Source organism: Silurus aristotelis (genome assembly GCF_946808225.1).
Source record: "Silurus aristotelis genome assembly, chromosome: 22".
Lineage (NCBI taxonomy): Eukaryota > Metazoa > Chordata > Actinopteri > Siluriformes > Siluridae > Silurus > Silurus aristotelis.
The window spans coordinates 6,489,673-6,502,112 of record NC_139595.1 but is presented as its reverse complement, the minus strand read 5'-3'; the positions used below and the strand labels follow the sequence as shown (position 1 = coordinate 6,502,112).

The following is a 12,440-nucleotide window of genomic DNA, read 5'->3' as shown; positions in this document are numbered from 1 at the left end:
TATGACCACCAGCCTAGTAGCTCGTCTGTTGGATTGCACCACACGGGTCAGCCTTTGGTCCCCACGATCCACCACTGTTCTTGCCTTGGACCACTTTTGATAGATACTGAGCACTGCAGACCATGAAAAGCCTACAAGAGCTGCAGTTTTGGAGATGTTCTGACCCAGATGTCTAGCCATCACAATTTGGTCCTTTTCAAACTCGCTAAAATCCCCATTTTTCCTGCTTTTAACACATCACATTTAAAGACAAAATGTGCTGCATATTAAATCCCACCACTTACAGGTGTCATGATGAAATAATCAGTGTTATTTGCTTCACTGGTTATTATGTTATTATGTCAATGTTATGCCTGAACTATATATATATATATATATATATATATATATATATACACATACAGGTACAAAACATTATATAAAATGTATATACAAAATGTTTTTTGCTAGCTTTTTTTTTTTTTTTTTTTTTTTTTTTTTTTACTCCAAACTATGACTAGATGAGCGAGCCACATCTGGCAGATTGGTGCAGTAAGTGAAGCACACTGTAAACTCCATCTGTAGCTCTGCTGGGCTTTTGCAAATGTAGCTGCAAAACTGGTACAGTCCAAAGAGCCAAGCTTGAAGAATGATTTTCTCTCTCTCTCCTCACTACTAAAGCCCCAGCAGTCGTTTGTCTTCTGCCGCATTGCTCCTGCTCCTTATCGCCTATCACCTCCATTTTCCCCTCGTCTCTGGCCGTTTATCTAATACGGCGCCTCACCATTATTCCTGTCTGCACCCGGCTAAAAATATGCATCCTATAGTGAATTGATCTTCAACCTACCCTGGTTTATTTAACAATGGATATGGTACTTTTCATAGCTCAGTTACAGTGAGTAAATGCTTTCAGTGTTTATTGATGTACATTTTCTACGCCATGAAATAATCACAATGCAAACAATCTAAGGTTTAGACAAGGGTTACATCTGTTATAGGCTCTGGAAATAGTTCAACTTTTCTGGTCCCAGCCATTTATTCTTTTGTCATTTGACAGACGCACAGGCTCTGTACAGGAAACAGAAACGAACAATTCAGACCAGAAGACTTGGGAATTGAACTAATCATATTTGTTTCATGTACAGAGCTATTGAGTTCTTCATGTTACAAATAAGTCAAATTCGCAAACACAAGGTGAAGGAATCACTCAGTTCAGTTTTTTTTTTTTTTTTGTTACATATTATTTTTTCCCCTTATTCGGATATGATCAACAGCTTCATTTTATTCTGCTTAAATGAAAGCAATGAACATTGATATTAACATCTAGTGACTTACATTTACTTAATTCATTCAGCTATGGGATTAAGAATCTTTTTCAAGGGCCAAGAAGTGGCAGGTTGGTGTGGTTGTGATTTGAACTCATGATTTGAAGTGTTTTTTTTTTTTTTTTTTGTGTAGTCCAGTCTCTGGTCCAACTGAAAGAGCTGATTGGAGGTCTCAGTTTCACCTCAGATCAGCTTAGATGTGCACTGCACCAAAGGTATCTGTTCCAGGGACTGGACAGCGTGTCATTTTACATGCTTTATACTTCAGAAGCAGCGTATTTGCTTATCCATGCAAAGAATATGAGGTTACAGAATGTTTCTATAGGCTACTGATGTAATGGGTCCTATGCTTTGTGTCAGTGTACTGCAGGTCTAACATTATACAATGGCATTAAACTGGAAAGAGGATACTGCAGGCAGCTCATCTTGTTGTTTGTTGTGCAAACATATGCATGAAAAGCATGGCTTGATGAGAATGATAAAATAGAATGTAGACTTCCTTAAGTACCTCTGGCTTTATATAATGCACAGGATAAAGTTGACACAATGGTTGGACTCTGGTCTATCAGTCACTTGGTCCTTGACCCTTAGTTTAATTGCCAGTCACTCTGGATAAACATATACCAAATAAATATTGGTTTTAATTTGATGGCCGAACGAACATTTACAGGTTATCAGAATGTCAGCAATATACCAACAAATATCTACAGAAAAGATTCCTTATAATTGTAAAAACAAAACCATACACAATGCCAGCATTGATTTAGGGGATCCTTAGAATCAAATATATAAGATAAGATATACCTTTATTCGTCCCACAGTGGGGAAATTTCTTAAAACTTTATGGGCTATATATACATAATATATTAGGGATGTGCATCTCCATAACTGAGGTCAATGCGATAGCCAATGATACGATACATTAAAGATACATATAAAGCAACTACTGATGCAATGTGTTACAATTCACCCCTATTACAATGCGATTCAAATTGATTCAACAAAATGTGATTTATTTTGATTCAACACAATGCGATTCAATGCGATATGATGCAATGGAAAAATATGATGCTAAGCAATTCAATAGGGTACAGACAGTTCACTTTTTTCTTTGGTTCAGACAGACAGCAAGTCATCAATTCACTTGAGTAATGCGTGTCTATTGTGGTGCAAATTAAAGAAAAAAAGATTCAATAAAACCAAATGTTCTTTTCCTGTTCTGTCTCGGAAGCAGCTCTACCTCTGCCATGTTAATCTCTATTCTATGTGACTCTCAGGTCTCGGTCTCTGTAGTTTTGGGATACGTCATATTCACATAGCAGCGGTGGTGCTGAGAGAACGCGCTTGAGAAACAGTTTAGCAAGGAGAAATCAATCTACATATCAAATATTGGTCACAAATTATTGGTCACGTTCTAAATAATAAAAGTATAGCACATCTACTAATCATTATATATAAATAAATCAGTTTTTTCCAATGCAAATATGTTACAAATGATACATTGCGATGCAAATGCCAACTTGTATCTGATGCACATTTTTTTTTAATCGATGCATCACAACGTTAACTTTTATGCCGATGCACGCTGAATCCTACCATTCCTAAAATATAATAGCAAGGACTACAACTACATTATTTAGAGACAGCACTATAATATCCATAACTATTGCATATATATTTGTAGGTGCTCTGGTAATATTATGCGCAAAGCAAACATTAAGGAGAGCAATATATCGATGATACATACATAAAGCTGTGAATCCAAGATGGTGCATAACTGTCTGTCCATAAGCAAGATGGATTGAAAAGAATAAACCATAGAAGTTATCAGACTCCAAATACTTGAGGCTAGGGAGGGGGGGTGGGGGTTGGGTGGTAAACGCCAATATTCATATGATTATAAAGGACCACAACTGCATTATTTAGAGACAGTTCTAATATAATAGCCAGAAGGCTGCCACTGTAATGACTAGAGATGGAAAATTATGCCCAATTGTACTTTTCTTACTGGATTTATTGTGTTTTGGAATGTTCAATACTCAGTAATTACATCTAAGAGTGACAAAAAACTTTCAAAAAGACTTTTTAAAGTGTACGTGTGCATCTGATTTTGGAACTTTACCAGGCTGTGGTGGAATATGAGGACGTATGCTCCTAGATTAGAAAAATATTCAATATGCTGGAGTTAACAAAGACTCACTGGGGTGTCTGATCTGTCGCTTTTGAAAGTATGAAGGTCTCTAAATTAAGAAAGCATTTTACGGTGATATTTACTAATTTGCCAAAATTAACATGGCTATATTTAACTAAACTGGCTTGTGGTCTTTGGTAATGCCTCGTTAGACTGGCATCAATTCTATTTCCATTGATAAATATTGTACAGTTGCTGTATATACACTATATAAAAAGTTTATAAACGCCTGGTCATAAGATTTGTTGGTGCTTATTGGCCATCTTCCATTTCATATTTAGTCTGAATTTGAAGTAATAATACCCTCCATTCTTCTGGAAAGGTGTTTCCACTAGATTTTGGAGTGCTTGTGGAGATTTGTGTTCTTTCAGCTACAAAGGTGTTATTAAAGTAAAGTACTGATGTGAGAAGAAAAGGCCCGGCGAAGGCAAATCTGATCAGTAGGGTCAGCATTTCAATTTATCCCAAACGTGTTCAATAGGGTTGAGGTCACAGCTCTATAGCAGACCACTGAAGATTTTCCACTTCAATCCATTGAACCATATCTTCATGGGGCTTACTTTATGCACAGGGTCATTGCCATGCTGGAACAGGTTTGGGTCTCGTAGTTCAAGTGCAGGAGAAATTGAATGCTTCCGCCTCCAAAGACATTGTATACAACTGTGTGCCTCCAGCGTTGTGGTATCAGTTTGGGGAGAAATTACATGTGGCTGAAAAGGGCAGGTGTCCCAGAATTTTGTCCATATACTGCACTGCACAGGAATGTTTTTATTAGTGATAATATAGCCCTGATATATGATTTAAAATAATTAGTACTAATATATGCCTGATTTAATATAATCCCTATATCCTTTTTTTTAACCAGATTCCATTAAATTATGGGGAGAATGTTTTCTGTGGGATAAGTAACTAAGAAAATAACATTTGCTCTAACATGTACTACTATGTACTTTTACTTTTGACAAAAGAATATTGACCTTATTTCATCTTTAAAAAAAAATCATTTGTAATATGGAAGTACATTTAAAAGGACCTCACCTAAGTGCATTTTTTAATGGATATGTTCTACTTTTTTTTGTAGAGAACTGAATAACCTGTTGCCTAGTCCAGCCCTTTAGCAGGCAAGAAAATGTCTGGATGTTGCCTTCATCTTTAGTGATACATAATCTCATATTATACTGCTTCAGTTTGCTCCAGTTTTATTCTAAGTATTTGAACACTCTGCTATTTTGCAAGTTCTCCCACTTAGAAATCATGGAGGGGTCTGAAATTGTCATCGTAGTTGCATGTCCACTTTGAGAGACATAATCTAAAGAAAAAAAATCCAGAAATCACAATGTATGATTTTTTAACTATTTATTTGTATGATACAGCTGCAAATAAGTATTTGAACACCTGAACACCTGGGTGTTCAAATACTTATTTTCCTCACTGTAGCTCTGGGGCAGATTTCGGCTCAGCCACAACTGCCAGCAGCGAAGGTGCTGTTGGTAATTTAATGGACCTTTTTTTGGCTAAATCAGACGGCTGAATTACGCACCTCCCAGTTGACCATGCACTGAGATGCCTGTTCCCAACCTCAAATTAGTCAAATTTCACTTGCAGCAGGAGGGCACTGCGACAGAGCTGCAGGAGAGTCAACATGCTGTTTCTAGTGAGCACACACACACACACACACACACACACACACACACACATATACACACACACACACACACACACACACACACACACACACACACACACACACACACACACACACACACACACACACACACACACACACACACAGAGCCCCTGCTGTAAGTTTATCTACTTAGCAAGACATACTGCCTGGCATTCTCTCCACTTTAGCTGCTGCATGATGGCTGAGGTGTTTTGTTTTGGATTAGAACATTTTATGAAACAGGATGCAGCAAAGCGAGTCAAAACTGCACAATGGGAATATGAGTTCAGCCTCTGACATATTCCAAACAAAATGGCAGGCTTCTGAAAAATCTCACAGAGAAAAAAAACGCTGCGTCGTTGAAAGGGAGCGAACAAAACCTTGTCAAACAGAATTATTTCTTTTCTTCTGTGACCTTTTTCAACAGACACGCGAGTATTTTTAGCGTCGCAACAGCACCGTTGTATATCGAAGAAGACATAATCTCAGGACAAGTCACAGAGCAAATGACTGTCAACTATTTAATCCTTTCTATGAACAGTTTATGTTAACAAAATTTGTTAGTATTCGAGGCACTATAGGGGATTGGCACGCGCTTACATGCATGAACTCGAGTGATGTCGCTGAGGTTGAGGAACTGTTAGAGCCAGAATTCATACATGATACTGATATTTCAGTTTCAGAGGAGTTCCATAAAATAAGGATATTTAAAAAAAGAATAGGTCATGCCCACTTTGGTTTCGAATACAGATGATGATATTTGGGCAATTTGCAGATACAAATATAGATTATGTCACTGTTACACCTATAATAAGGGAAAATATGTGTTGTGGCCCTTCAGGGGGAAATAAATAGTTTGATGCTTGAAGCTGTAGGGAATCTTTCCTCTTTTCAATTATTCACACCCAGACATTTAGCCTCCAGGGCCACTTCTCTTTCCCTTCTTTGTCTCACTTCTCACCTTCCCCCTGTCTCTTGCTTTTTCCCAATTGAATGATTAGGATGTAACACTGAAGGTCACAATCGAGGCATTTTGGAATAGTCATGCTGTCCTCGCTATAGATATGTCCCGTTGCTCAATCACAATCACTCCCTCAGTGCACAGTGAGAAGCCACTGCAATAGGCTCTCCATTTCCAGGGGCTATTTTCTGTGTCCTTAGTGTTTGTGTTGCCAAGTTTCTTTTCTTTTTTGTTTTTTTCTCTGTAGCCTTAAGATTAAACACTATTATAAATCAGTTACTGATATAACTATTATCAGGAACATCCAGAGGGTAAAACAGACACAGGTACTGGAGCGAAACCATTTTATATTGTAATAGAGTCTGTGGGATAATGTAGTGTGTGATCAATTATTCTTTTATCATTTAATGCACAATATTAAATATTATGTAGGTATAATACTGTATTATTAGTCATTCTAATCATCTTTTCATAGTAATCTCTCTGTTGTATAAAACAAAAATGACTACCCTTTGCCCCTGAATCCCTGACTTTGTGCAATTGGAACAATTAAAAGCCAAAAGGTAGTCACACCAAGTAATATTCATTTCATTTAGATTTTTTTTTTTTTTACATTTGCTATCTTTGCATTTTGTAAATAATAAAAAAATCAATAATCAGTATTTCACAAAACCATTATAGTGTTTCTTTTGAAGGATAATATCATCGAAATTAAACTTGGATGTGTTTTAGAGTGGTCAATGTGCAGCTTGGATAGCAGTATAGATTTACTGTCCTCTAAAATATAACTCAGCTTACAACCATTATTGTCAAAATAGCTGGCAACCAAAGTGAGTACACCCTAAGCGATAACAGCTGTATGTCATGTAACCCTGCAAAGCTACATGTCCTATTCATCATGTTCATATTTGTCTCTGCTTGTCAGGACCATACAAATTTGTGTATCTTGTATTAGAGCAGTTAAAATTTGGTGCTTTGTGTACAATTCTCCCATACTGACCACTGGATGTTCAACATTGCACCTCATGGCAAAGACTCTTTGAGGATTTGAGAATTAGAATTGTTGCTCTCCACAAAGATGACCTAGGCTGAGTTACAATACATTGGCCAGGGAAATATTAAGGTCCGTGACGCCGGAGTGACGTGGGGCCGCCTTCCCGTGGGCTCACCACCTGCAGGAGGGACCGTAAGGGACGGTGCTATGAGGATTGGGCAGCAGTCGGAGGCGGGGGCCTGCTTAGACTGCTGCCCCCGCGACCCGAATTACGGATATGCGGGAGAAAATGAATAAATGAATGAATGGCCAGGGTCATACAGAGGTTTTCCAAGTCGGGTTTCACTCGGAACAGGCCTCGCAAGGTTCGATCAAAGAAGTTGAGTCCTCGTGCTGTTGGTCAGGTGCAAAAGCTGGCTTGAGACACATGAGAGCTGCCAGCATTGCTTTAGAGGTTGCAGAAGCTTGTCGATGCTCAGACCATACACAACAAGCCGGTTTGATGGCGTCGCCCACAAGGAAGCCTCTTCTAAAGCTGGCTTACAAGAAAGCCTGGAGTTTGCTGAAGAGAACCTGTCCAAGAGCATGAATTAATAGAACCATGTCCTGTGGTCTGATGAGACTAAGATAAACCTGTTTGGCTCAGATGGTGTTCAGCATGTGTGGAGACGCCCTGGTGAGGAGTACCAAGGAAATTATGTCTTGCCTACAGTCAAGCATGGTGGTGGTGGTGGCATCATGGTCTAGGGCTGCATGAGTGATGCTTGTACTGGTGAGCTGCAGTTCATTGAGAGGAAACATGAATTCCAACATGTACTGTGACTTATGAAGCAGAGCATGAAATAAGTGCAGGGGCCCAAGCACTACTTCTGAATTCCATCCCCTTCCATATTAAGTGTGGTGCATATAATAAGGAATTCTGCTTAGGGCTATACTGAGCTGGTACTTGAGTGTGTGTGTGTGTGTGTGTGTGTGTGTGTGTGTGTGTGTGTGTGTGTGTGTTGTTTGGGCTAAATCATTGCGTATTGGCACTTGTACTGGTGTCTGATGAAGATGAGCTTTTGCAGACCTGCTGTAAATCACTGAGAAGGAGCCTGACACGAACCAGCACACCGAGCCATCCTACTGTCCCTGAGCTTAACTGACACTGCACATCTCACTGGAACCCTTGTGGCACAGCTATAAATACGCAGCTATAAATCACCCAGCACAACACAGATAGAACAGCCAGACAGCCATCACAGCGCTAGACTAAATCCCTGCATGGGAACCACACCTCCGAGCACCATCTAACACACATGCGTTATTCTAATACTAATTTGCTCTAATATTTGTTGAAAGTATTCACTGCTATCTGTCTGAGTGACAACGGAACAGATAATAATCCCCCATTCAGCCCATCAGAACAGGCAGTGAGATGGCACTAAGCCTCTAATCCCCAAGAAAATGGAAAACTTGCAGAAAATGACACATTGTGTACCTCTTATGCCTTTAATCAAAAATAATTCAGTTACTTTTCTCAGTGCATTTGGATTCTGTTCTGAGGTTGAGCCTTTTTTATGCCACACAAAGAGATATCAGTCCCCATCAGTGGCTCTTAGTGTATTTCTTTCTGTCCTGAGTCAACCATTAGGCTTATTAACTTTTTTTAAGTCATCAATGAGCCCAATGAGCTATTGAGCCATTATTGGTCCGGGGTTCTTTCTTAATGCCTGTCGAGCAGTGTCATGCTAAAGTAGTTAATTGTGCTAGTAATCAAGCCAGTGTGGTCTCTTAAGTCAAATGAGGGACAAGGTTTATACCAAGGGCTAATGAATATATTTGCAAGCCGACTCTTTGTCTAAGAACACCTGGGTGTCACGGTGGTGGCCCCACAGTTCCTCAAGCTTCAGCCTAAGCTTGAGGTTTGCCGTCTGTGCACAATTTGGCATGTTTTCCCAATGGGTTTTATTCAGGTTCTTGTTTTTCTTTTCATCATTTGTTCATTACTTTCCCAAAAAACATGCAGATGGATTAGTGATTAAAATGGCCTCTAGCTGTGAATGAGCAATGCGATTACAATGACGGCATAATACGGCTGTTTGATGTCAGCCATATTGTGACATTAATGAAAGTGGAGACCACCATTATTAAAACGTTACTATTAGCAGTGGTGGACAGAGTACACAAATGTACTTGTGTTAATGTAGAAATAAAAGAGGTAGAATATTACTCCACTAAAAGTTAGTGCTCCCTTTAAACTTTCACTTGAGTAAAAGGACAAAAGTTTTTGTCTTCAAATGTACTTCAGTATCTAATGTACTCTGATTTATTATGGCTATAATGTTCCTATTATTATTTTTATCACAAGACTCTTTGCATAATCAACTCAGTTTATGTCACAGGACTCTGAGCACACCGATCTATTAATAGAATGATATTAATAAATCAAACACTGATTGATACACATACGGTCACAAGTGTTGGTTTCTTCCATCATTTATTCCCCTCAAAATGTTCTGCTTGCTGTTGTACTGAGGCTGAACTGTATGTTGGTTATAAGTAGATACCACCAAGTGGCAATCAAAACAAGTTCAAAATAGAGCGTACGCTTGATCCTGATTGGTGGCTTGCTGCGTGATTGAACAGTTTTTATCCCCTCATAAATGAAAAGGAAGGAATGATTTTCGCAAAATGTAGTTAAGTAAAAAGAACGATATTGGACTTTGAGCTGTAGTGAAGATAAAGTAAAAGTCTTCCCAAATGGAAATACTTCAGTAAAGTACTGATACGCAAAAAATGCAGCTTAAGTATAGTAACGAATTACATTTACTTTGTTACTGTCCACCACTGACTATTAGAGTGATTCTAACATGACATACTGTATGTCTTTGGACATTTGAAACCTACAGCTGGTTCTAGGCTTCTACTTATAGCAAGCAGTCTTATAAGATTATTACTACCCACACTATATTACATGATCCTATAAAATCTTATTCGGATTCTGTAACAGACTATGTGACAATAATGACGTGATTCTATTGGTCATATGAAGCAATAAACTTTTAACTGTACTATATTTTAAAGCCTGAAGATGCTGAAGATCCAGAAGATGCCACAGTTGCAGTGGATTTTCCACATCTGCTTTGGAAGCAGAACTTAGTTGTTCATGACATATATATTTGTTTAAGTTATGGCTGGCATAACCTTGTTTCTGAATGTTAAATGCCTCAAAACATGAACATACTCCTTCTGTGCCAAAATGAAAAATCTGTGGGATATTTGCCTCATTAACTAATGATGATGCATATCAGGGATGCCAGCAGTGCAAAGCAGCATCTGTGCAAATATGAATATGTACATAAGATTGAAAATGCAAGGGAGACATGGTTCCTTAACCACACACTATCTACAATTCTTTTATGTTTTCTCTTAGTACAAGCAAGTGGAGCAGTACATGTCCTTCCACAAACTTCCAGCAGATTTCCGGCAAAAAATCCACGACTACTACGAGCACCGCTACCAGGGCAAGATGTTCGACGAGGAGAGCATCCTGGAGGAGCTGAACGAACCGCTCAGAGAGGTGAGGCATAGCATCCTCACGTTGTGTGGTTGCGTACGTAGGTATAGGCGTCTGTGTATAAACATCCATGGAGAAACAATCCCAGGAGGCTGTGCACTTACCTCAGATCTCTTTACACTTTCCAAAACAATATAAAGATGCTGACAGTGAAATGTGTTCTACTGCACAAAGCAATCTATCCCTCAGGAACGGCACAATGTGTTATATAGATTTTTTTTTTCTACCTATTCTACCTTCAGTAACAATAATTTATTTGGTGCTCACATACAAAAACACTCTGTGGTGGGTGGTTGCAAATATGTAGCATGGCAATTCACATTTTACAGCCAACTTTCCATGTGGTACTCAGCAGCGAATCATTTGGCAGCATTGCAAAGCAAAAAGTCATGTCAATCCAAGAAAAGACATTCAGTTAATATGCATATGAAATGTCAGAATGGGAGGAATTTCAGTTACTTCGACAGTGACAGTGGTTGTAGGTGGCCGATGGACTGGCTGGCGTATTTCAGAAATGGCTGATTGTCTGGGATTTTCAGTCTCTGGAGTTTATACAGAATAGTGCAGCAAACAAAAATAGAAGCAACTCTAATTTTTTGTTTCTGGTTACTATTTTAGCTGACAGAATAGATACAGTAGTGATCTGAAGATCGGATCATTTAAGTGAGTTGGTTCTTTCAAATTACATGGATCTCGTTTTCTTTTGAGTCATTTAGCACATGATCAGTAATAAAAGAAAATGTTACACTTTCAATAAGCAGATCCCCAACACGCTTACTGTATGTTGTCTGTGTCGCTAGTTCTTTTGTCACATGATCCAAAATGTTTTTTTTCACATCTTTAGCCTGACTTTTTCAAGTACATAGACACCAGAGACAGCTGTGTTCATGTATACGACCGCCAGATGCTGTTACGGTACAGAAATCATGCAACAACTTGAGAACTCTGTTTCCTGAGTAATGCACTGCATAGTGTATATGTGGGTCACTTGATCAAAGAACTTGGAATAGAAGAGTTAAGAGATTAACAACTCATGTTTCCTGTACATAACATTCTGAGATTTTGCAATGCTTTGCTCATACATGTCCAATAGAAAAAACAAATCACTCTTTGAGACGACTCTTTTTTCTGAGTCACTTTAAAGGCTGGTTCAAAATGATTGAATTCTTCATGAAGACCCATCACTAGGCAACAGTAACTATTCTTTTCTACCGTGGTAAGCTGAAAAGCACCACACAACTCTAGAGTGTTGATCAGCTATTTCTAAATCATTCAAAGCAGCCTGTCTGGCATTCAGATGCTCTCTGTATGTTTTACCTGTAAGCTATTGTATAACACACAGTATATCATTCTTATTGTGTCAATACCTCTGCTATCCTCTCTAGGAAATTGTGAACTTCAACTGTCGTAAGCTGGTGGCCTCGATGCCCCTGTTTGCCAATGCTGAGCCCAACTTTGTCACGGCTATGCTAACTAAGCTCCGCTTTGAGGTCTTCCAACCCCGGGATTACATTGTCCGCGAAGGCACCATTGGCAAAAAAATGTACTTCATCCAACACGGCGTGGTCAACGTCCTCACTAAAGGAACTCTGGGAATGAAGCTCTCCGACGGCTCCTATTTTGGAGGTAAAGTGTCCTGTCATCCAGATTCATGCGAATCTGTTTTCATACCTGCCTAAATAAAGCTGAAATTAAACTGTCACTTTGTGTAATTAAAACTGCCCAAACTCTAATTAAAACCCTACAACGTTTAGAACATGATTTA

General features: G+C 38.8%; 1 protein-coding gene across 1 annotated transcript in view; it reads left to right on the top strand.

Annotated features, from left to right (window-relative positions):
• Nucleotides 1-12,440, top strand: part of LOC310717159 (potassium/sodium hyperpolarization-activated cyclic nucleotide-gated channel 2) — a gene marked incomplete at its 5' end in the record, with an annotated part of 63,155 nt that overhangs the window by 40,251 nt on the left and 10,464 nt on the right. Inside the window, 2 exons of the mRNA XM_083524872.1 lie at nucleotides 10,532-10,678; nucleotides 12,061-12,301. Coding sequence (XP_083380998.1) covers nucleotides 10,532-10,678; nucleotides 12,061-12,301 — 388 coding nt within the window. The remainder of the gene's footprint in view (nucleotides 1-10,531; nucleotides 10,679-12,060; nucleotides 12,302-12,440) is intronic.